This window comes from Aspergillus fumigatus, chromosome 6 (assembly GCF_000002655.1).
Source record: "Aspergillus fumigatus Af293 chromosome 6, whole genome shotgun sequence".
In the NCBI taxonomy this organism is placed as follows: domain Eukaryota; kingdom Fungi; phylum Ascomycota; class Eurotiomycetes; order Eurotiales; family Aspergillaceae; genus Aspergillus; species Aspergillus fumigatus.
Window position 1 is genome coordinate 1,633,391 of NC_007199.1, and position 21,829 is coordinate 1,655,219.

Genomic DNA, 21,829 nt, shown 5'->3' on the forward strand with positions numbered 1-21,829 from the left:
ATATCGAGGGCGATCTCGAGGGCGAGAAGCAGGGCCGCGCAGGGTATCAAGGCAGGAAAGTAATGGCCATTAAGTAGGGGTACAATGGAAGAATCATAAAATCACAGCTTGACTTGTCCGGAATGCAACCGGTTCCAGTCCTTCTGCTCGAATGGAACATAGGTGTTCCCCTGCAGCCAGTACAGCTTATCCTTGCCGCTGACGAGCGCAGGGTCCACGCCCTCGGTGCGCAGGACGTGTTTCTGCTGCTTGTTGTTGCCTGTCGCTTGCATCTCGGGCGTGACGCGGAGGAACAGGGGAGCCGCGAACCGGGGCAGGTTTTTGAGGACGTGGGCTGCGAGACTGTCGAGGACGTTCTGGGACGGCGCAGCGAGTTCGGAGGGGTTGGCGGCTTGTAACTGCTGCTGGAAGACGATGGCGGCGCAGCCAGCACGGCCGTCGTGGTTCGGCAATGCGACGCCGTAGACATTGGCCTCGTGCACGTCCGGATGCGCGCCCAGGACTTCGGCGACCTCGCTCGTGGAGACGTTCTCCGACTTCCAGCGGAAGGTGTCGCCGAGCCGGTCGGAGAAGTACCACCGTCCTTCCAGATCCCAGCGAACCATGTCGCCCGTGCGGAAAAACGCGTCGCCCTTGCGGAGGACGTCGCGAATGATTTTACTTTCCGTGGCCTTGGAGTTCTGGAAGTAGCCCTGGAATTTATCCGAAGGGTCGTTGGGGTCGATTGCGTAAAGTAATTCGCCGGGCTGGCCGTGCGGAACTTTGCGGCAGAGGCCTGTTTTCGGATCGCGCCAGGGCTCCTGAGACTCGTGGTCTACCTCGACGACGGCGAGACTGGCGCCCAAGATTAGCTTGGTCAGGGCGCCGTTTCGACCGATTGCCCCTGCGGTAAAGTCGTTGGAGGAAAGGTTCCATGATCCGGAGGTGCCTTCGGTTGCGGCGTAGAACTCGGCAATCGTGGGAACGTTGAACCGCTCCTTGACCCGATTCCAGATGTCGGGTCGCAGGCCGTTACCGAAGATGGCCCGGACACTGTGTTTCTTGTCTAGGTCTTCGCCTGTGACCGGGTCGATTTGAGGCGGCACGGCCAGGAGGTATCGTAGCGTTTCGCCCACATACTGGACAATCGTGGCGTTATTCTCACGGGCTTCTTTCCAAAAGCTTCTAGCCGAGAATTTGTGGCCGATGACAAATGTGGATGCACTCATCAGACAGGACATGAAACCAAGGATGGTCGCGGAAGAGTGATAGAGAGGCATGCACTGGCTGTGTCAGGGTTGGTCACAGATGATATGTGTAAGAGAGGTCAACATACTGTGAAGAAGCGGTCCGCTGGCTTTAAACCCAACCAATTGGACACAAAAGTGCTGCCCGTCCAGCATTTCCTCCAGCTGACAATGGCGGGTTTGGGAAGTCCGGTAGTACCGCTGGTGTAGATCAACATGGCCATATCACGCAAGACTGGGCCGCTGCGCGCTTTGTCGTCCTCACGCACAGCCTCGGTCTGCATGACCTGAGCTTCCACATCGGGCGTGAAGAAAACCACCTCCACAGCACCCTTGTCCTCGCGGAAGTCGCTGGAAGCGAAGATCTCCAACTGCTCCGGCGGGAAACAGTTGCGCACTTCGTCATCGACTATCAAGAGCCTAGCAGTCGACGTGCGGACTGAATGTGTCAAGGGTTTTCCGGTCAGATTGTAGTTGATGAATGCTGGCACAGCGCCGATGCTCCATAGACCCAGCAGAAGGAAGATGAACGTGGATGAATTCATAAAGTCCACAGCAACGATCTCCTTGGGCTTGACGTTGTGCACAGTCTTGAACCAGTTCCCATAACGCAGAGCAAGCTCGTATGTTTCATGGAAGGACCAGGTACGGCCATCGTAGACAATGAACGTTTGGTCTTTCGTTGCCGGGGAGAGAGCATGGCTCTCGAGGACGTAGAATAAGTTGAGGCGATCGCGGCGCTGTGCCAGGCTATTTTTTACAGCGATCTTCAACAGAGCCTTGATCAACGTCACGTCATAGAAGATTGAGTACTTGGCGTTCAGGTAGGCCAGCGCCGTGGCGATGGCTGGCCCGGAGAGCGAGAGAGGGATATCTTGAAGACGTAGAATCAGTATTACTTGTATGCCAGAGTCTCCTGAATTTCAGTACAATCGCTTCAACGAAGACATACCTGGAAGAGAAGGGATCGGAATAGGTAGCATCGTGAGGGCGAGGAGCACGAACGACTGGATAGAACAACTGGTAGTACAACCGACAGAGTCTAAATACAATACAAGACAATCACCATATAGAAGAAGAAACAGTCTAATGGCTAATGAGAATAGAAAAGAGGGGAAATATAAGAACAAGGGACGAAGATGTGCTGATGCCAAGTGCACGAGCTGGAGGCAACATGTTGATGCCTCGGTTTGGCGCTTTGGCTGGATCCGGCCACCCCAGGTTCAGAGTTATGATCACAGCTATACTGCATTCATTAGTTAGTGAGCACTGGATAATAATCATCAACGATCTCCTTTTAAGCAGATGTGGATTCTGTCTAAATAGCTTAAGGGCTAAGTATGACCTGACCTCTTGCTTTCTCATGCAAGACCGAAGACAATGGCATTCCTGGAATGGAGGAGTGGTTGCTTTTCTTCTTTTCCCCTTTTTATGTAGAATCACATGTGCATAACTCTGTATAACCGACCACTTCATCGGAGTACGGAGTAATGCGCAGATACACAGACCTCTCATCTACAGTCACACCAGAGACCAGAGACTCCCAAATGTTTACCAGAATGAGAACTACTTCTCAACGGATGACATCTCTCAATCATCAATGCTGGTTATTGTTTTCCATGGACTTAGTGGCAGCTGCCATTCAAGCTGAAGAATCTGGGAAGATTGAACTTCCTTGCCTGATGACATGGCCTCGGCTTATAATGAGTTACATCTGATTCCGTACAACCACCAATATCTAGACAATGACCTCCCTAGTATGCCTCCTGTTTAACTTCTTCGGCTTCTTTTCTATGCAATCGCTGCTTTTGACTTTGAGCCAGGCACAGGTCACGTGGACGTGGACGTGGACGGACCCGTCTCCGCATGAGGAGTTGGAGTTGATAGAAGAGCAACCATCTGAGGAAGTATTGTTAAGTCTCATAAAAGAACAGATATAATCATAGAAAATAACTCAATCCATGAGAGTACTCCAATTAATGACCGTAACTAGACAGCTGTTGTATTCATGCATTGGTGGTTCCCCGTCCCCTCTCTGTCGCTTCTCCGCCTTTTTACCCACCTAAGCCAAGGCTCCAAGGCACCGCCTGTCGTCATCCGATACTGTTACTAAGGTACTAGTTACCGCACCTGTTACCAAGGCGAGTCTTCCTCTCTATGGAATGGGACCAGACAGATTGGCGTGTTCCAGGTTGCACTCCAACCTCCCCATCTCTCCTTACTCCATCTCCACGCCTCTCCATCTCTCCTCTATATTCATCGTTGATACACTCATTGACTCTGGGTTATTAAATCGACCTTGTCCTGGTCGTTCTCGTTTTGTGTTGACTCACCAAATGCCGGTTCTTCTTGTTTGATATTACCCGGCGGTCAGCGATAACTGTTGGAGGTCCGGCTGGTACTCAGCCGCTCTCAGAGCGAAAGGAAAACATTGTTGATCGATCTTCGCGTACAAATAAGTCATGATGCGTTTGAGATCTACAGTTCGGCTCTCCCTAGCTGCTCTCCTCTCATTAAGCGCATCAACTATATCGGCGCGCAGCAACTACTCTCAGTCCGAGCTACTCCCCCCGCTCTTCTCCGTGCTCGATGACCGACCTCCGGAATGTCCTCCGTGCTTCAACTGCCAGCTCGATGCTTTTCAATGCGCCCAATTTGCGCCCTGCAACAAATTCAACGGCAAGTGTGTATGTCCGCCTGGTTTCGGTGGTGATGACTGCTCGGAGCCGGTCTGTGGCTCTCTAGCCGACGGGGTGAATCGAGCACCTCGAAAGGGCGGGTCCTGCGACTGCAAAGAGGGCTGGAGCGGTATTAATTGCAACGTGTGCCAGACGAACCATGCCTGTAATGCGATGATGCCGGAAGGTGAAGGAGGCGTCTGCTACAAGCAAGGCGTCACGGTCAAGGAGAATTACCAGATGTGCGATGTGACCAATCGCAAGATCTTGGACCAGCTCCAAGGCAGAAAGCCCCAGGTGACGTTTTCGTGTGAGGCCGACGACCACACCTGCAACTTTCAGTTTTGGGTGGACCAAAAAGAATCCTTCTACTGCGCCTTGGATACCTGCGACTGGAATCTGGAGACAGGCTACAACCAGAATAAGACGACGTACAACTGCAAAAATATCAACTGCAAATGCATTCCAGGACGCATGTTGTGTGGCGAGGAGGGTTCGATTGATATCGGAGAGTTTCTTGCGCAGGAGATCAAGGGCCCCGCCTCTTTCCGAACCGTAACCACTGAAGGTGGCAGTCCCGAGGATGGAAGCAAGTTCCAGGAGCCGGCGATGGATGACTTGATCAAGAGCGTCTTCGGGGACCCTAGTATCTTCTTGAACTGTGATGCTGGCGAGTGCTTGTATCATACAGATGTCCCAGGATATGTGCGCCCGATCAAGCAAATCAACACCCCTCTGATTGCTGGTGTGATCGCAGGCTGCGCTCTCTTTGTTGTCGCCGTCATTCTGGGTGTTTGGTACCTCTCCCGCCGATCCTACCATGGACGAATCTATCTTCCTCTATCCGATGACTCGGACGATGAGGCCGCCAGACTTCTTGCAGACCACAAGCCGGCGGCATTGTACTGGGATAATGTGTCTTACTACCTTAACGGAAAGGAAATTCTATCTGGCATCCAAGGCGCTGCGCACCCTGGCGAGATTACAGCTATCATGGGAGCATCCGGTGCAGGAAAGACAACCTTCCTGGACATCCTGGCCCGCAAGAACAAGCGGGGTACGGTGCAGGGTGACTTCTACATAAATGGAGAAAAGCTCAGTGATCACGACTTCAAGAGCATGGTCGGCTTTGTTGACCAAGAGGACACTATGCTGCCTACACTAACGGTGCATGAAACTATCCTGACCAGCGCATTGCTGAGACTGCCTCGGGACATGAGCCGAGCCGCTAAAGAACAGCGTGTATTTGAAGTGGAAAAGCAGCTTGGAATCCACCACATTAAAGACCAGTTGATTGGATCCGAGGAAGGCAAAGGCCGGGGCATTTCTGGTGGAGAGAAACGCCGAGTCGGCATTGCCTGCGAACTCGTCACCAGCCCGAGCATGTGAGTATTACAATCATGCGACAGTTATCTACAGTTGTGGCCCCAGACAAATTACTGACCAGCGTTGCGTGGCAGCCTCTTCTTGGACGAACCTACCAGTGGATTGGTACGAGTTTCCCAAATCAGGTGTGACCGCACTTGTTAGTTGTTCATTCGCTAATGGCTCTAAATAGGACGCTTTCAACGCTTTCAACGTTGTCGAATGCCTGGTTACTTTGGCCAAAACCTACAATCGCACAGTTATTTTCACCATTCACCAACCGAGATCGAACATCGTGGCGCTCTTCGATCGTCTTATTCTCCTAGCTCATGGAAAGACCGTATATTCGGGCCCATTCTCCACGTGTCAGCAGTATTTCGACGATTCAGGCTACTCCTGCCCTCCGGGGTTCAATATTGCGGACTACCTTGTGGATCTCACCATGCATGCTAGCGTTACCCGGTCACATGAAAATGGACATGAGAGGCCCTTCTTGGACATGCAGCCCCCGCGGACTGCATCGAGTAGTTTGAGAGCGGTGAAGTCGGTTGCGAGCGCCTCCAACGCGAGCATCGAGGACAGCGTCGAGTCCAGTCGACGTCCCAAGAGTAAACGACGGATCTCTCTCAAGCAGCGACAGGATAAACAGCTATACTCGCGTAAAAAGGACCACCAGACGCCGCCAACACCGAAGACCGATGAAGAAGACGGCGGTGAAATATCTGACAGCACTCAGCAGTGGCTTCGCCTCTCCCGCCAACAAGGCCATGTACCACCCCAGGTTCTGGATGACCCTGATCACTTGCCACCCGCTGCCCCTGGCCCAACCGATCTTGACATCCTGATCGCCAACTACGCCTCCTCCGATGTTGCTCGCTCGGTTCATGATGAGATCGTTGCGGCCGTCCAGAAAGCTCACGTCGCGAACGGCTCTACCAATGCGGAGATCATGTCAGGAGCTGCTACCGGTCATGCAAAGAGTTATCCAAGAGTTAGCCTTTTGCGCCAGTTTGTGATCCTCTCTCAGCGGACATGGCGCAACTTGTATCGGAATCCGATGCTGATGCTTACACATTACGCGATCTCAATTCTCCTGGCAGTGCTATGTGGATACCTCTTCTATGGGCTGACGGACGACATCAAGGGCTTCCAGAACCGCTTGGGTCTGTTCTTCTTCATCTTGGCTCTGTTCGGATTCAGCACGCTTACCAGTCTGACTGTCTTCTCCACCGAAAGGCTTCTGTTCGTCAGAGAGCGGGCCAATGGCTACTACCATCCAATCACCTACTTTGCTGCCAAGGTGGTCTTCGACGTCGTGCCCCTAAGATTGATACCTCCGATCATCATGGGAATCATTGTGTACCCTATGACCGGACTGATTCCTGCTTGGGGAGAATTCTTCCGCTTCATTCTGGTGCTTGTGCTCTTCAATTTGGCTGCGGCTAACATCTGCTTGTTCATCGGTATTGTCTTCCGCGACGGAGGCGTGGCCAACTTGATCGGCAGTCTCGTCATGCTCTTCAGTTTGTTGTTTGCGGGTCTCTTGCTTAACCATGATGCGATTCCAAAGTCCGCATTGTGGCTTCAGACTGTGAGTTTTCAGCCTATATCCCCCTGAAGATTTTAAGAAAGCTAACGTCAGACTAGCTGTCCATCTTCCACTACGGTTTCGAGGCCTTGATTGTGAATGAAGTGACCTTCTTGACGTTGATTGACCACAAATATGGACTAGACATCGAAGTTCCTGGAGCCTCCATATTAAGCGCCTTTGGGTTTGATACCCTGGCGTTCTGGCCGGATGTCATCGGACTGGCGATCATCTCCGGAGCATTCATCGTGATTGCCTATGCGGCGATGCATTTCTTGCTCGTAGAGAAGCGGTAGATGTTTCGGGTACTTTACCCCTGTTGCGCGGACGATAACTGGGGCAATGCGGATTTGCCTAGGATTGCTGTTTCTTCTTGCGATGCATAACCACACATCTGTTCTGTTAGTTATTGCTTGTGATGTTTAGACGAACATATGGGTCTCTTCCTTCTGTTTCAGGGGTTGGCTTTACGTCGGAATGATACACTGGATGTATATATATGACTGCTGAACGATGCTCTTGCTTGACATGGACAATCGAAGACGCCCGATGCGGATAGAAGCATGTGCTCCAAACGTCAGTGTGTGACCGAGAATCAGGCTCGGCTATGCTATCCTGCTTGTAGCGTCACAAAAAACAGTCGTAGTCTAGTAGTTCAGCTGAATGCATGGATGGATGATTAGATCAGCATTTGGTTTATATCCTACATGATTATCGTTAACCCATCTAATAATGTGTGGGCGTCGTTCCTCCCTGCTCTTTTACTCCAACTGGTTAGATCATCACTCCGCACAAACCACCAGCACAGCTCCAACCTCCTGCGTCAGATTCTTCTCTCCATTTCCTGAAGTCATTGTCAAGCTGTGAGATTTCATCGACTGAACCGTTGGATTTACTACCCACTCCGATCATCCCTTCTTCAGTTCTTCTATCTTGACAGCTCATCATCGGTGTTATCATAGCTCCCAGTCTAGGCTTCTTTCGGCCTCACCGCCCGCTCGCTTCTCCATTCCGGCTTTTCTGAGCGGAAGAATCCATCCACCCCCAATTCTGCTCTCTCTAGACCCCTCCACAGTCCACAATCCAGTCCACAGTCCACAGTCCACAGCTCCAGACCTTATTTCCACCGGCCTCCACATTCTGCCTGTGAGCTTCAAGCAGCGGCTCATCCTCATCTTCATCTTCTCCATCACCCTCTCCTGAAAGCAGTGCAATCAGCAACATGTCCGGTGAAGCGTGGCTCTACCTGTTGGCGGTGCTCATCAACGCCGTCAACCTGTTCCTACAGGTCTTCTTTACTATCATGTACAGCGATTTGGAATGGTCAGTCTCCGTACTTGCGATCTTGAGTCAATTACGACACCCAAACTAATCTGGTGACTTGCTGCAGTGACTACATCAACCCCATTGACCTCTGCAACCGTCTTAACGCCTACATCATCCCCGAAGCCGCTGTTCATGCCTTCCTCACTATCTTATTCCTGATTAACGGCTACTGGCTCGCGCTCATTCTCAACCTGCCTCTGTTGGCATTCAATGCTAAGAAGTATGTTTCGTCCGGAATAGGAGTTCCATAGGAGTTTTTGAGTTGGCGCCGCCGGAATCAGGAAACCAGGCTGACCCGTCGTTCTGCTTCTAGGATCCTTGACAACCAGCACCTTCTGGATGCGACTGAGATCTTCCGCAAGCTGAACGTCCACAAGAAGGTACAAATTCACATGCATCTCGATACAGGGGGAGACGGCTAACGAAAGATAACAGGAATCCTTCATCAAGCTCGGCTTCCACCTCTTGATGTTCTTCTTCTACCTCTACAGCATGATTGTTGCTCTGATCCGCGACGAATCCCACTGACTTCGGGACAAGACGGAGTATGCGATGCGTTACGGCCGTTCCCCTTGAGGAGTCACTGATGCGCTCGCTGTCTTTTCTAGTACCGGGGACGAAGTTAGACCCCTATACCTCAGTGCCTGTCTGATGAGTGTTGATGCGTTTGCCTCGTCAAAACACTTGTCCATGATCAGTAATGAAACTCTGACGGGCAGTGTTGGAACGACTGGGCGACTGCTTTGATTCAAGCAGCGGGTATAAGACGTAATGCTGGGTGATGTCAATGATTGTACGAGGTGTGGTGAAATAGATGGTTCTTGATCCTGACTGACTGCTTCGGGTCGTTGTCAGAAAGAGTACGTATGGGGGAAGGTTTGCAAGACGCCATGATGCTGTAATTGCTGCTTGCCATGTTCCTTTGCTATTTTCATGCGGTTGATGTCTGTAATGCTGTATATACCTCTTGAGCGGTTTGACAATAAAGAGCGTACGATACCCTTCGGGTGATGTAACTATTAATGGAATAATAAAAAGACCAAGGATATGCACGCCACTTGTTTGATACCCAATACGAAGAATGGATGTGGTTTTTTGTCTATGGTTGCGTGGTTGATTTCATCCTGCGTTCTCCATCGATCTTCACTCTTCGCTGGTGGGTGTCACCGTCGCCCGTAAAATCCCAGAAACTCGCCGACTTCCTGTAGCGGCTCACTTTTTCCCAGAACCACCAACATCCATCAACCGTCCGACGTAGTTTGAGACGTTTATTTACTCTCATTCCATCGCCGGCAGGACATATCTTCAACATGGCATCATTATTAGGTGCCGACTACTACTCCAGCGACGACGACGCCACAACGCCCCAGGTCGCAACGGCGACCTCAGCGACCAAGGTTGTTGCTGCGCCCGAAGTGAACACAGAGGTTTGGTCCCTAAAGCAGCCAGCTTTTATCTTCTTTGCAAAAAATTTTGGTATCCTCTTACATCAAGGCTATGGAACTAACAGGCCCATAGGATCCAGTGCACATGCAGATGATGCTGGCCAACACCACATCCAACGCCCTCACTTACAACGCAACATATGACGATCTCTCGCGACCGGCGCAAGGGCCGGTGAATCCCTTCAAGCCAGCCGGCTCCACCAGCGGCCTGAAACGCAAGAATATTCCGACCGGATTCGCCGAAGAGGCCGCCATCAGCGAGGCCACGTTCGCCGCGCAACACCGCACATTCCAGAGTCTGGGATACACGCGAAACCCCTCGGCGCCGGACCAGTTCGTGGGGAATCTGAATAGTGCAGCGGAACATGCAGGCCGAGATGTGATCCAGATGAAGCCGTCGAAGGAGGTGTCTGCGGCGCTGCGCGCCAAGCGGCAGAAGAAAGGCGACCCCAGCATTGTCGAGGGCGAGGGCGCGTATCTGGGGCCCTGGGCAAAGTACCAGGACGACGACCGTGTCTATGAGGAGGGAGCTGCCTTAGCAGATCAGGAGCTGGGGACGGATGAGGAGTTTGTGGAGGAGGACGAGGAGCTGGCGCCGGCACACATGCCCGCCATGAGCAAGGCGGCGACCGAATACCAGGACGACGCGTCCAAGGTGGAAACGACCGAATTCCACGGCAGCGAGCAATTCGATTATTTGGGCCGGACGTACATGCACGTTCCACGGGACCTGGACGTCGACCTGGAAAAGGAGGTCGGCAGCATCAAGAACTACGTGCCCAAGAAGCTCATCCACACCTGGAAGTCGCACACCAAGGCCATCACCTCGCTACGCTTCTTCCCCAACTCCGGCCACCTTCTTCTGTCGTCCGCTGCCGACGGCAAAGCCAAGATCTGGGATGTGTATCACTCCCGGGAGCTCCTGCGGACCTTTTCGGGCCACTCCAAGGCTATAACCGATACGGACTTCCACCCGTCGGGCAAGACCTTCCTGACAGCCTCATACGACCGCCAAATGAAGCTCTGGGACACCGAATACGGCAAGTGCATCGCGCGCTTCTCCACAGGCAAGACACCGCACGTCCTGCGCTTCAACCCGGGCGCCGACCACTCACACGAGTTCCTGGCCGGCATGTCCGACAAGAAGATCGTGCAGTTCGACACGCGCTCCGGCGAGCTGGTCCAGGAATACGACCACCACCTGGCGGCCATCAACACCATCACCTTCGTCGACGAAAACCGCCGCTTCATCTCCACCTCGGACGACAAGTCCCTGCGCGCCTGGGAGTACGGCATCCCCGTGCCCATCAAGTTCATCGCCGAGCCCTACATGTTCGCCCTGACGCGCGCCGCGCCCCATCCAAACGGTAAGTACGTCGCCTTCCAGTCCGGCGACAACCAGATCGTCGTGTACGGCGCCACGGACAAATTCCGGCAGAACCGCAAGAAGAGTTTCAGGGGCCACAATAACGCTGGGTACGCTATTGATGTGAAGATCTCGCCCGACGGCCAGTTCATCGCGTCCGGTGACAGCGGCGGCTATGTCTGTTTCTGGGACTGGAAGACGGGCAAGATGTACCATAAGATCATGGCCGGGGGGAAAGAGGGCGGTGCCACCACCTGTCTGGACTGGCATCCCCAGGAGACGAGTAAAGTGGTTACGGGTGGATTGGAGGGTGTCATCAAATACTGGGATTAATTTTGCTTCTTTCGCTAGTTGGTTGCTTCGCATGGCATGTATCTATATATCTCACGGGTTTACTCTTCACTAGAACACGGTTGCGTGGCAACCCAACAGGGTACGACTTTATTCACCTAATTCCATCTACCACTATCCGTAAGATGCAGACCACGTGTAGAACATATCTTTTGTACCTTATATTGTACAGTAGGCAAGGCTAAAAACTAGCCATCTCAATCCAGCTAGCCACAAAAGCCAACCTGCGTCCCCGGTCTGCCGCCATCCGGCGGGAAAACTCCTCAAAGTTGAGCTTAGCGCCTGTACCGCCGCGTTCCTTCGCCTCTCGCTCTATCTGGTTCAGGTATGCCCAGCGAGTAAGCGTCAGCGTGGAGGGAGGGAGTGTGGGACCATGGCGTCGCGGGATGGAGGATGATGACGATGCTGCCGGGGGAAGAGGGTGAATCGATGAAGGGGGCATCTTGGGTGCGGTGGCTTCAGCATCAGGTGAGGATGGTGCAGGGAAGGCGGTGGTGCCCGGTTGAAGACGGAGCTCCGCTGGGAGATCCTGCTGCTGTTGCTGCAGGTCGGTGTGCGAGACAGAAGTCCTGGGGACGAAGAGTGAGTTGTCACGGTCGTGAGGATGTTCTGGTTCTTCGTTCGGTCGAAACTGCGGTAGAGTCGGATCCGGCATCTCACGGAGTGAGCTGGCTTCTGCTGACGCGGCCCGAAACTCGGGCGTCAAGGAGCGTGTGGGCTCCTCTTCGAGCCTCTCCTCGACTGGAGCAGAATCAACCAAATTGTCGTCTTCTTCAAAATCGGTGACGTGCACATGTTGTGCACTGTCAGGGCTCCCCAGTGTGGGGCGCACAGATAAATCGGGGCTATGATGAAGAGGCTCCAATTGTGGACTTCGCAAAGAATAACCAGACCGATTCAGGAGTTCCTGCAGTTCTTCGTCGGTTGCAGTCCCACCCTCCTGGGCCATCCGTTTCTTAGGATCCATCATCTCCACAAGTTCGATCTCACGAGCCCAGATTTTGCGCTCTGTGCGGGTCCGATACGCTTCCATGAGCAGATCTTCCTTCGGCTTGAATAGGATGTCAAGAAGTTCGTTGAATCCTTGCTGCGTTACTTGATACAAGATCTCCTTGCCGACGTCTTTCTCGACCTCGGGGATCTCAAACCCACCCCACCGCTCGCCTACAGGGATACTGCGAGACGAAGTAGAGGGATTCGATCTGACGTCATAGTCATCGGTGAGATCGTCCTGGAAGCGCACCTTGGACGATGACCGAGAACGAGGCGATGGAGGGTGGGAATCGAGAGCTGAAGGGTGACCGGGGGCATCCTCATCCTCAGACAGATGGTCAACATCAGGATCGCTCACATAGCCTTCGGGAGCAGTGGCGCCATCTTCTACATCCGTGTAGAAGGCCCTCCGTCTCCAGCGCTCATCAATACCGTCCCTGCGGACGTCGGTCAAAAGTCTTTGGTGGTCATCACGCATTCTGCGGAAGACCACATCAGCAATGCGCTCTCTGTCCTCAGGGTCAGTGACCTCCTGAAGCGGGACAGGGGTTCCGAGAGCGTTGACAATATCTTGTTCGAGAATGTTCTCCGTGCCGGGCCAGTCACTAGCCACTGAGGAGCTGGACCCGTCCTCATCGGAGCCAGCATCTTCGTCGTTCCCTTGTTGTGCATCGCTTGAACGAGGAACATTCGAATCTCCGCGCCTCGAATCTGTGGCAGTCGAGTTTGCCTGTGCTGTCAGCTGTGCGGGAAACAGAGGCCCTCTGGATCCCCATCTCGCCCGGACAGCTGCCTCCCCTACAACAGCGTGTCGGTCGCCGGTGTCGGTGCCATCTTGACGTAATATACCCTGGTTATCCACAATTTCAAGATCTCCCTCGGAATTCAAGCGTTTCCCTTCCCCAGTCCTTGATGGCTCTCCAGAAGGAATACTGCCAGGGAATGCCGAGCTGACGGGCTGACTTCCAAGCACGACATCTCTTGCGCCTCCCTCGAGAAAGTCATCTTCCATGCCAGCAATCATATCGCGAGTTAGCTCCCTGCTGAGAGCGTAGTATGCACGGAAAACCCGCAAGAAATCCTTGCGCTCCACGTAGCCATCTCCATCAAGGTCGTAGCCACGGAACACTCGCCGCAACCTTTCGTCATTGCTCTTGTTGTTTAAGCTGGCCAAACCCTTCAGGAATTCTTCAAACCCAATTAATCCATCATTGTTTGTGTCATAGAACGCAAACATGCGGTCGTAGATGAGGCATGGGGGCGGAGGGCGGATGGAAGTATGCGGCACAAAACATCGATCAAACGTTTTGCGATCGATAGCCATGCACAACTTGTTCGGGTCGTCTGGCCACTCATAGCTCGCTAAGCACCGGAACTGGTCCCAGAGAGCGTCCAATTCGGTGTTCTCGAAATTGGTCTCCTTCATCAAACGCTTCGCCAGCGCACGTGGCAGACTACGAGGCATCATGGCTGGCTTTCCCGGGTACCACACTGGCTGCGACTGTCTGGGATTTCCTAGGAAGGGCGCCGGGATCCGAACCTTGTAGAAGAGATGGGTTTTGATGTGCACTTGCATCGCCTCACATGTCTCGCACAGGTCATAGTCAATGCAATTTGCGCACCGATACCGTATGCCTTGAATGGGCATAGCACCACAGCTATTACATGTCACCTGTCGGTGGATATAGCCATCTCGTCTAGACTGGTCCTCCGCAATGTGATATAGCAGGTTCAGGAGATTTTGGCCTTCCGGCGCCGGAGACGACTCATTATTGCCTTCCCTCCAGGAGAAGACGCTCTGATCGTCGACCACTGTCTCCCCACCATCCAAGTTCTGCAAGGGCACCGACTCCTCTGGAAATGTAGATGTAGACAGCGTAACCCTCTCTCCATTCTGGCGCCGCCGTCGCAACTCCTCGCCGTAGTTGTCGTCCTCATTGAACCGTGCCAGCGCCCTCTCGATTCCTGTACGCGAAATCCCCCGCCGCTGCAGCTGCTCAATGAGGTAGTTCCTCTCCGCACTCCCTTCCTCGATTGTATGTGCCGACGGGAAATCCAGAGCAAGGAATGACTCCAGGAATGTCTCCTCCATCATCTCGCGCATCCGCTCGGCATGAGCCTGCGGGACGCCGACTTCCTCCATCAGCTGATCGCGCGTAGCCAAGAGGGATGGGAGGAGGCCGCTCTCCACGCGGCGTCCGTCCTCAGTCTCAATGCGAAAGGTACCGTACACGCCATTCTGCCGTTCTAGTTGCTCGAGATGAGCAATCGCGCGGTACGATGGTGTATTGCTGACATCGCTTTCGTCGGGTCCCGTTCGTCTTCGGCGGACAGCTCTTCGGCGACGGAGAGGTGTTTGGGGCGATGAGGGGAAAAGGATATTATTGTGGATGTATACCAGAGCGTAGGCTGCGGCAACACCCGTCAGCAAGTAAAGAGCAGGACGATACCGTGTCAGGGAAACTGGTCGTGATTGAGACTCCGACATGACGGAGCAGGATGGTTTGCAACTGCTGCAGAGATTAGGTGGTTGATATCATTATCATCACTAGTCATCAAAAAAAGAACAGGGGAGCATGAAACCGCGTGGAATCAGTGCGTAAGGAGTGGATATTGAAAGGTCTCACATGAATATAACTGAAGAGCTGTGTTAGTAGGGAAATAAGAAGCGGCAACTTTGATCGGTCACGGCCTCGACCGCCTACACAAATTAAGGATTGTACCCGATTCTGGTCACTCCGCGTGAGGTAATCGACGGGAATGTTGCATAGTCTTTTCCCATCAAAAGCTTCTACGTTGGATACCATGCTAAAGTGAATTGTATAGGGCTGAAAATGAACAATATGCAAATTTTGCCCTGGGTTCGTCACAGGGTTGGTGAGATACGATCTATCTATATATCGTCATCGCATCTATTGACATCTACCAAAATCCCCATATGCACCAATTCCACATTGCCATCGTGCGGGATAGGTGTCTCTCGATTGTTCCATACCGCCAATTGACCCGCTCAAGGAACCACGATTGAATTTCTATTACCGACTCAACTTGCTCTCTCGAATGAAAAAGCTGCTCAGGAGAGCGAAGAAGACGATGGCAACCATAAAGGCAAACCCCTTATTGGTAGCCCACCCATAGCAGCCTCGCACGATCCTGGCGACTGTAGGGTCGAGAGTTTTGATGTAGTCCAGACTCTGTCTCACCCCTTCGACAATACGATCAATGTCCTTGCTATCGCGCAAAGCGAATCTGAGCTGACTGCGTAGGAGTTGTTGAACCACGGTGGAGGATAACGACACACCAATAACCGAACCTAGGGAGCGGAAAAGGTACGAGCAGGCAGTAACAACTGCCTGGTCCTCGGGGGTCACGTTTGAAACTACACATCAGTTTAACAGGGTTTCGAGGTAGCAAACAAGGTAAGAAACACTCACTCAAGGCGATTAATGTGGTCGTGACACCGATCCCGTTCCCAAAACCACAGAGCACCATTCCCAGGATCATAGGGATAAGACTCTGAGTAACCCCGCCGGTGAAAAGGTAGATGGTGGTCAGACCCACTGTCAGGAGGCCGTAAGCAACGATGGTCAGCCAGTAGTACTTCCCTGTCCATTTCATGACATAGCCAGCGAACAGAGAGCCCGAAACACCGGCTATAATACTCGGCAGGAGGCGCAGGCCAGAGACCGTAGCAGACACGCCATCGACAGCTTGAAAGTACAAAGGAATAAAGAAAAGACCCGCAAGCCAGCCGCCAAAGCTGAAAAAGTTGCAGCAGTAGCTGGCAAAGAAGGTTCGGTTGAAGATGATATGACCAGGGGCAAACGGCTCAGCGGCGAAGTAGATTTCGATCAACACAAAGAGCACGAACATGGTGAGAGAGACACAAAGCGACACAATGGTTAGAGGAATCGTCCAGGAGACGTTACTGCCTCGATCCAGTCCAAGGAGGAGGCCGACTACTGCTCCAACAAGCGCAAACGCTCCTGGAAAATCGATCCGGCGCAGCTTGGTCTTCCAATGGCTATCCCCCTGAACAGGCAGATCTAGCATGACCGACACAGCTAGGAATGCAAGAACACACAGAGGAACCTGAGCGAGAAAGGCCCTGGGAACATTGTTAGCACAACACGCAATCCGGAAGATGGGTCTTATCATTAACATGCCACCGCCAGCCAATATAGTCAGACAGTATTCCTCCTAGTCGAACGTCAGCAAAAGGAGCTTCAAGTCAAATCGAAGCAACTCGAACCTAGTGGAGCGCCCGTTCCCGAACCGGTAGCATAGATAATGTTGATGATCCCTTGCCAGACCCCTCGCTCTCGAAGGGGAACGATATCACTCATCAGGATGCTGACCACGGTGGTCATGCCACCCCCTCCAATGCCTTGGAAAACCTTGATATCTCATCAGCATCATTCCAGATCTGACAAGCATTCTATGGGCCTTACACGAGCAGCGATCAACTCATGAATGTTTCGCGCTAGGCCGCAAAATAGACAGCCAAGACCGAACACAAAATACGAGAATAAGAGACATGCTCGTCTGCCAAAGATATCGGACAACTTGCCATACAATGGCTGAAAGCTTGCCAACGTGATGAAATAAGAGGTAGCCACCCAACTGGTCAGATTGAGGGCTTTCAAGTCGGAACCGATCTGCCCATAACTGGCCACAATGATCGTCTGATCGGCTGCAGACAGGAAGATCTGTTTTCAGCAGCGTCAGCAATAATAATAATGTTGTTATAGCTCATAAGACCTACACCGATGGAAACGGCAGGTAGAATGTATCGAAGGTTGTGCCTCGGCGCCAGGTCATCCTTCAAAGAATCCGCCTCGGGATCCCGAAGGATATTGTTGGATACTGTACCATTGGTAGGAGCATTCCCACTTTGCGGGCCCAGCAAAGGGGAGGTCTCTGTCGGAGTCCTCTCTGGAGACATCTCCTGAGGGCTGGTATGTACCACAACAAAGAGAAACGAGACACGACGCAGGTCAAAAAGGGCGAGTACATGATGAGCGAGTTGAACACGAAAAGTAAATCACGTGATGATAAGACATCCCCACTGACCCGCGATGACAAATTAAGCGTCAAAATGGAGCAATCGCATTCAACATGATTGGTTTTTTCGGCAATCTCAGTCCGGCCGCTCTCCGCTCTCCGCAGGCTATCCACCTTCCTGATTAGGTAGTACTTCAGACTTCAGTTTCCATTATTTGGTTGTTCCATTTTCCACAATAACAGTTCCACTTTCCACAATAACAGTGCCTTATCTGTTTCATCAGACTTCCGCGTTACAGGTATCAGGTATATTATTCAAGAAAGTTGCAGTCTATCAGAGGAATTCATTATTGTCAGAAATTGGTGATAGTGAATATTGCTCTTCAGCACGAGCGGTCCGTGCGTCGACGAAGACAGTGCACGCGAACTCCTACTGTGCCAATGACATCTTTTGGCCCAGCAGTCATACCTTCAGTGAGATGACTCTCTCGCTCATTGATTCGTCTATTTAAGATTAAGATGGAAGGACTACATGTCGTACAGCGGCTTCTTAGAGCGTATCACCCCTTACACAATCTATCAGGATTGAGTTGGAATGATAACCTCAAGTCGTCAATGTCTTAGTCTTGTAGGGTCTATGGGTCTATATAATGCACATCAATTCTCAGCCGTCTTCGCATCCTCGGTGACGGGCATCGGAATGGGTCCACCGGGTGAATCAGGTAGACGAGCAGTCAAAACTTCCACACCATCCTCAGTGACGAGAAGCGTGTGCTCAAATTGCGCAGACAAGGAACCGTCTGCTGTAGTGCTGGTCCAGTCGTCAGGCCATGTCCGGTCACGGTGAGTACCGATGTTGATCATGGGTTCGATGGTGAAGCACATGCCAGGCTTGGCCGTTCCGACAGCCTTGTTCTTTGCGTAGTGGGGAACGTTGGGAGCACAGTGGAACAGCTGGTTGATGCCATGGCCACAGTAGGATTTGACCACACTGCAATTCCGGCTCTTTGCAAGCTTTTCAATGACGTTGCCTGGCTCTCTGAAGAGCATGCCGGGCTTGACCAATTCAATCGCTTTCTCTAAGCATTCTCGAGACGTTTCTACAACGCGTACAGCGTCTGGGTTCGCACGAGCCTTATCACCAACGTAGTACGTCTCATTGAGATCGCCGTGGAAGCCGTTGTGATACAGGGTAACATCAATGTTGATGATGTCTCCATCCTCAAGAGGGCGCTGATCGGGGATGCCGTGACAGATTGTCTCGTTGACGGATGTACATACGGATTTAGGAAAATGCATGTAGTTGAGAGGCGAAGGATAGGACTGAGACATATTAGACTGGGACCGTTTCCTTTGCTCTTTCCGAACGAAAAGACAGCCACTTACATTACGCTCCAAGCATGCCTTGTGCACAACTTCATCGATGTAGTCGGTCGTAACACCTGGTCTGACCTCCCTCGCGGCAATGTCCAGCACCTCTCGAGCCAGACGGCAGACCTTCCTCATCCCTTCTTGCTGTTCCTTATTCAAGATGGTGATGTTGTGACGGCCTACAAACTTCTGCTCTGAGCGAGGGATACCATCCTTGGCGTAATCGGGGTGAGGGATAGACTTGGGAACCGTTCGCATGGGAGACAGAGGATAGACGGGTCTCAGAGAGCCGGTAAATTGGAACGAAGGAAATGGATTGAAATGTCCCGTGGCTGGATCAGGTTCAGAAACTACCTTCGGAGGGAAGAGGTTGGACAGGATATTACTCTTCGATTTATGGATAGCCTTGTGTTCACTCTGATCGGACGAGTCAGCGCATAACAGAAATAAGAATCGAGCAGCACGTGTGGACCTTATGGGTCACACAAGGCAGCGTACCCAGCTCCGCTTGAAACAATCTTGCGAGCAGAAGAAGCTATCAGTGCCCATCTTCAAGCACGTTGGACATTGCAAACTTCCGGCATTGTTCGCACACTCCACACCCATACATTTCCGGGTCGCAACTTCAACTCCCATATTGGCACAAGAGCGAAAAGCCTATTGATAAGTAAGAAATATGTACTAAAGAAGTAGAAGAGGAGAAAAGTAAACGGACTGGGGTATATTGCCCTCAAAAAGGCGATGATCTGATAGTGGCAACAGAAAAATTACCGTTATCAAGACCACTAATCCATATTTGACTTAGCGCAACACCGGGCGCTAGGGTATCCGAAAGGGGACTAGTGTTCTTGATGGACTGAGCATTCACAACGCCAAGCCTTCATACTCCGAACAGTGAGTTTAAGTTCCAGATCGGGTAAAGCTCAACCGACCCTCCCGACATCGCATGCGACATATCATTCCACACGTGAGAAGACATAAGGCGTCGGTCGTGTGAGCTTGCAGAGACGCAGCAATACCTTCATAAAAAGTGCCAAGTTTGTATAGATCTTGAGCTGCGGTCTCGTCCATATGGCGGATACTGTACGGAAGAAGCAAAAGCTTGTTGTCGTCGGAGCTGGTCCGGTTGGGTCGCTGGCGGCTCTGTATGCTGCAGCCAGAGGAGATGAGGTCGAAATCTATGAACTGCGTGGAGGTAGGTCTATCTTTTCATTGAAATCGATAATGATTTGTACAATGGCAACCCAAGTCTGAATTCAAACTGTGCACAATGTGCAACGTACTATAATCCACTTTGATGCTTGTGCTACATTCCTACTCATGGCCCCACCTTGTGCCTGGCCATCTGATGCACAACCGATGATATTGCAGCTGGCTTTGATATCCATCAATCTATGCGGCAGCTGCTGATTAAGTGATAGATCTTCGTGATCCCTCGACAGTTCCACTGAATTTCACGAAGTCCATCAATTTGGCGTTGTCTGAGCGTGGAATTACCGCCATGAAGCACTCTAACCGGGAGGACCTCGTCAACAACGTCCTCCGAGACACGATTCCAATGCATGGACGGATGATCCACGGCAGAGACCGTGGGAAACTATGGGAAGCTGCGCAAGCTTACGATGTCCATGGACGAGTAAGTAGTTTCCATGCCCAGATCATGTGAGTCATTACCAACGCAGCCAATAGGCCATCAATGCTGTCGACCGGAGTACCTTGAACAACGCTCTACTCGATGAGCTGGAATGCACGCCTAATGTGAAGCTCTTCTTTAATCATAAACTGACCGGGGCCGATTTCAATGCCCGCAAAGCGTGGTTCGAACGTCGTGTCCCGGGCGAGGCTCCGCTTCCAAATTCTGCGAACCGCGTGCCAGAGATCGAAGTTGACTTTGACTTCATGATCGGCGCGGATGGAGCCCATTCTGCAGCAAGATACCACATGATGAAATTTGCCCGGGTGGATTATCAACAGGAGTACATCGATACATTGTGGTGCGAGTTCCGCATTCCTCCAACTGAGGATGGCGATTTCCGCATCTCCCCTAACCACCTGCATATCTGGCCTGGAAGGGAATTCATGTTCATCGCCCTCCCTTCCGCAGACAAGTCTTTCACATGCACGTTATTCGCGCCCGCCGCGCATTACAAACATCTGGGAAGCTCGCCACAGAACCTGGTCGAGTCTTTCAAGGATCACTTCCCGGGGGTTTGCCCAGAACTCATCTCTCCGGAAGATCTGCAGGAGCAGTTCACAACTAACCCCCACCTTCCTTTGATCAGCCTCAAATGCAAGCCTCATCATTACAACTCGAGTATCGTCATCGTGGGTGACGCCGCCCACGCTGTGCTACCCTTCTACGGCCAAGGCCTCAACGCCGGACTTGAGGACATTCGTGTATTGTTCGAATGCCTGGATAAGCATGGCAGTTACAACCTAGATGCGAGCCCGGACGCCCGTAGGGAGGCGCGCGCTAAAGCCTTCCAAGCATACACCGACCAGCGCTGTGCGGACACGCACGCCATCAATGACCTGTCCAAGCAAAACTACCTCGAGATGCGGTGGGGAGTCAAGACTCCTCTCTACAAACTTCGCAAGTCGGTCGAAGAGGCACTCGACCGCTACGTGCCCAGCCTAGGCTGGCAAACACAGTATTCGCGAGTGAGTTTCAGCAACCAACGGTACTCCGATGTAATCCGATCTGCTCGTTGGCAGGGCAGGATCCTCGCTTTGGGACTTGCAACTACCCTCATTTCCACGGTGGGAGTGATCGCGTACGTGTTCTGGAAGAAACCGAGGCAGTATTCGCCGCTTAGTCTCTTGCGCTACTCCTGGCGGCGCCTGAGTAGCATCTGGGTGACTATGTTTCGCACAATTGCCTATGCTTGATGACGATATATCTCACGTCTTTCCCCTCTTCGCCTGTTCTGAGTAGCATTTGTGATGTAAGCGGGTACATCTATGTCTTTTTGCAAACCTGACGTTACAATTTCATCTGCTGTAAGCTAAGCTATTCGACGTCCAAAATCTCCAATACCAGACAAATAACGGAAAGAGCCCTGCTATCTGCTAATACGGAAAATCGACATCTCAATGATTCCCTAGCCGCCAAATGT

General features: G+C 52.1%; 8 protein-coding genes across 8 annotated transcripts; 4 read left to right on the forward strand and 4 right to left on the reverse strand.

The window, feature by feature from the left end:
• Nucleotides 1–101: 101 nt before the first annotated feature.
• On the reverse strand, nucleotides 102–2,609 carry AFUA_6G07270 (uncharacterized protein; the record flags this gene model as incomplete). Its single annotated transcript, XM_077805011.1, has 3 exons — nucleotides 2,179–2,609; nucleotides 1,316–2,100; nucleotides 102–1,262 (listed from the first exon to the last, which is right to left on the reverse strand). Exons 1-3 carry the CDS (start codon nucleotides 2,207–2,209, stop codon nucleotides 102–104), a joined length of 1,977 nt encoding a protein of 658 aa, XP_077661144.1. The 5' UTR covers nucleotides 2,210–2,609.
• A 700-nt stretch (nucleotides 2,610–3,309) lies between these two features.
• On the forward strand, nucleotides 3,310–7,458 carry AFUA_6G07280 (putative ATP-dependent permease ADP1). Its single transcript, XM_745528.2, has 4 exons — nucleotides 3,310–5,289; nucleotides 5,365–5,395; nucleotides 5,463–6,860; nucleotides 6,917–7,458. The coding sequence occupies exons 1-4, from the start codon at nucleotides 3,689–3,691 to the stop codon at nucleotides 7,151–7,153; spliced, it is 3,267 nt and encodes a 1,088-aa protein (XP_750621.1). The 5' UTR covers nucleotides 3,310–3,688; the 3' UTR covers nucleotides 7,154–7,458.
• A 176-nt stretch (nucleotides 7,459–7,634) lies between these two features.
• On the forward strand, nucleotides 7,635–9,244 carry AFUA_6G07290 (cornichon family protein). Its single transcript, XM_745529.2, has 4 exons — nucleotides 7,635–8,180; nucleotides 8,248–8,403; nucleotides 8,497–8,563; nucleotides 8,619–9,244. The coding sequence occupies exons 1-4, from the start codon at nucleotides 8,080–8,082 to the stop codon at nucleotides 8,709–8,711; spliced, it is 417 nt and encodes a 138-aa protein (XP_750622.1). The 5' UTR covers nucleotides 7,635–8,079; the 3' UTR covers nucleotides 8,712–9,244.
• A 31-nt stretch (nucleotides 9,245–9,275) lies between these two features.
• Nucleotides 9,276–11,327, forward strand: AFUA_6G07300 (WD40 repeat domain-containing protein; the record flags this gene model as incomplete). Its single annotated transcript, XM_745530.2, has 2 exons — nucleotides 9,276–9,610; nucleotides 9,702–11,327. Exons 1-2 carry the CDS (start codon nucleotides 9,494–9,496, stop codon nucleotides 11,325–11,327), a joined length of 1,743 nt encoding a protein of 580 aa, XP_750623.1. The 5' UTR covers nucleotides 9,276–9,493.
• A 199-nt stretch (nucleotides 11,328–11,526) lies between these two features.
• On the reverse strand, nucleotides 11,527–14,826 carry AFUA_6G07310 (EF hand domain protein; the record flags this gene model as incomplete). The annotated part of the gene is made up of 1 exon (XM_745531.1): nucleotides 11,527–14,826. One exon carries the CDS (start codon nucleotides 14,824–14,826, stop codon nucleotides 11,527–11,529), a length of 3,300 nt encoding a protein of 1,099 aa, XP_750624.1.
• A 335-nt stretch (nucleotides 14,827–15,161) lies between these two features.
• On the reverse strand, nucleotides 15,162–17,283 carry AFUA_6G07320 (putative MFS multidrug transporter; the record flags this gene model as incomplete). The annotated part of the gene is made up of 4 exons (XM_745532.2): nucleotides 15,162–15,717; nucleotides 15,773–16,538; nucleotides 16,790–17,047; nucleotides 17,104–17,283. The coding sequence occupies 4 exons, from the start codon at nucleotides 17,281–17,283 to the stop codon at nucleotides 15,374–15,376; spliced, it is 1,548 nt and encodes a 515-aa protein (XP_750625.1). The 3' UTR covers nucleotides 15,162–15,373.
• Nucleotides 17,284–17,921: 638 nt separating this feature from the next.
• On the reverse strand, nucleotides 17,922–19,443 carry AFUA_6G07330 (methionine aminopeptidase MAP1). The gene is made up of 4 exons (XM_077805012.1): nucleotides 19,212–19,443; nucleotides 19,100–19,130; nucleotides 18,729–19,045; nucleotides 17,922–18,665 (listed from the first exon to the last, which is right to left on the reverse strand). Exons 1-4 carry the CDS (start codon nucleotides 19,347–19,349, stop codon nucleotides 18,000–18,002), a joined length of 1,152 nt encoding a protein of 383 aa, XP_077661145.1. The 5' UTR covers nucleotides 19,350–19,443; the 3' UTR covers nucleotides 17,922–17,999.
• Nucleotides 19,444–19,650: 207 nt separating this feature from the next.
• Nucleotides 19,651–21,826, forward strand: bna4 (kynurenine 3-monooxygenase). The gene is made up of 3 exons (XM_745534.2): nucleotides 19,651–19,908; nucleotides 20,135–20,349; nucleotides 20,403–21,826. Exons 1-3 carry the CDS (start codon nucleotides 19,785–19,787, stop codon nucleotides 21,600–21,602), a joined length of 1,539 nt encoding a protein of 512 aa, XP_750627.1. The 5' UTR covers nucleotides 19,651–19,784; the 3' UTR covers nucleotides 21,603–21,826.
• The last annotated feature ends 3 nt before the right edge of the window (nucleotides 21,827–21,829 follow it).

Coding starts and splice junctions, on each gene's coding strand:
- AFUA_6G07330 (XM_077805012.1), bottom strand. CDS start 19,349: ATGGGAGTTGAAGTTGCGACCCGGAAATGTATGGGTGTGGAGTGTGCG. Junction 19,131..19,211: donor ATTGTTTCAAGCGGAGCTGG/GTACGCTGCCTT, acceptor TCGTCCGATCAG/AGTGAACACAAGGCTATCCA. Junction 18,666..18,728: donor AGGCATGCTTGGAGCGTAAT/GTAAGTGGCTGT, acceptor AATATGTCTCAG/TCCTATCCTTCGCCTCTCAA.
- bna4 (XM_745534.2), top strand. CDS start 19,785: ATGGCGGATACTGTACGGAAGAAGCAAAAGCTTGTTGTCGTCGGAGCT. Junction 19,909..20,134: donor AATCTATGAACTGCGTGGAG/GTAGGTCTATCT, acceptor ATTAAGTGATAG/ATCTTCGTGATCCCTCGACA. Junction 20,350..20,402: donor CTTACGATGTCCATGGACGA/GTAAGTAGTTTC, acceptor CGCAGCCAATAG/GCCATCAATGCTGTCGACCG.
- AFUA_6G07290 (XM_745529.2), top strand. CDS start 8,080: ATGTCCGGTGAAGCGTGGCTCTACCTGTTGGCGGTGCTCATCAACGCC. Junction 8,404..8,496: donor TTGGCATTCAATGCTAAGAA/GTATGTTTCGTC, acceptor TTCTGCTTCTAG/GATCCTTGACAACCAGCACC. Junction 8,564..8,618: donor AGCTGAACGTCCACAAGAAG/GTACAAATTCAC, acceptor GAAAGATAACAG/GAATCCTTCATCAAGCTCGG.
- AFUA_6G07280 (XM_745528.2), top strand. CDS start 3,689: ATGATGCGTTTGAGATCTACAGTTCGGCTCTCCCTAGCTGCTCTCCTC. Junction 5,290..5,364: donor CTCGTCACCAGCCCGAGCAT/GTGAGTATTACA, acceptor GTTGCGTGGCAG/CCTCTTCTTGGACGAACCTA. Junction 6,861..6,916: donor CCGCATTGTGGCTTCAGACT/GTGAGTTTTCAG, acceptor ACGTCAGACTAG/CTGTCCATCTTCCACTACGG.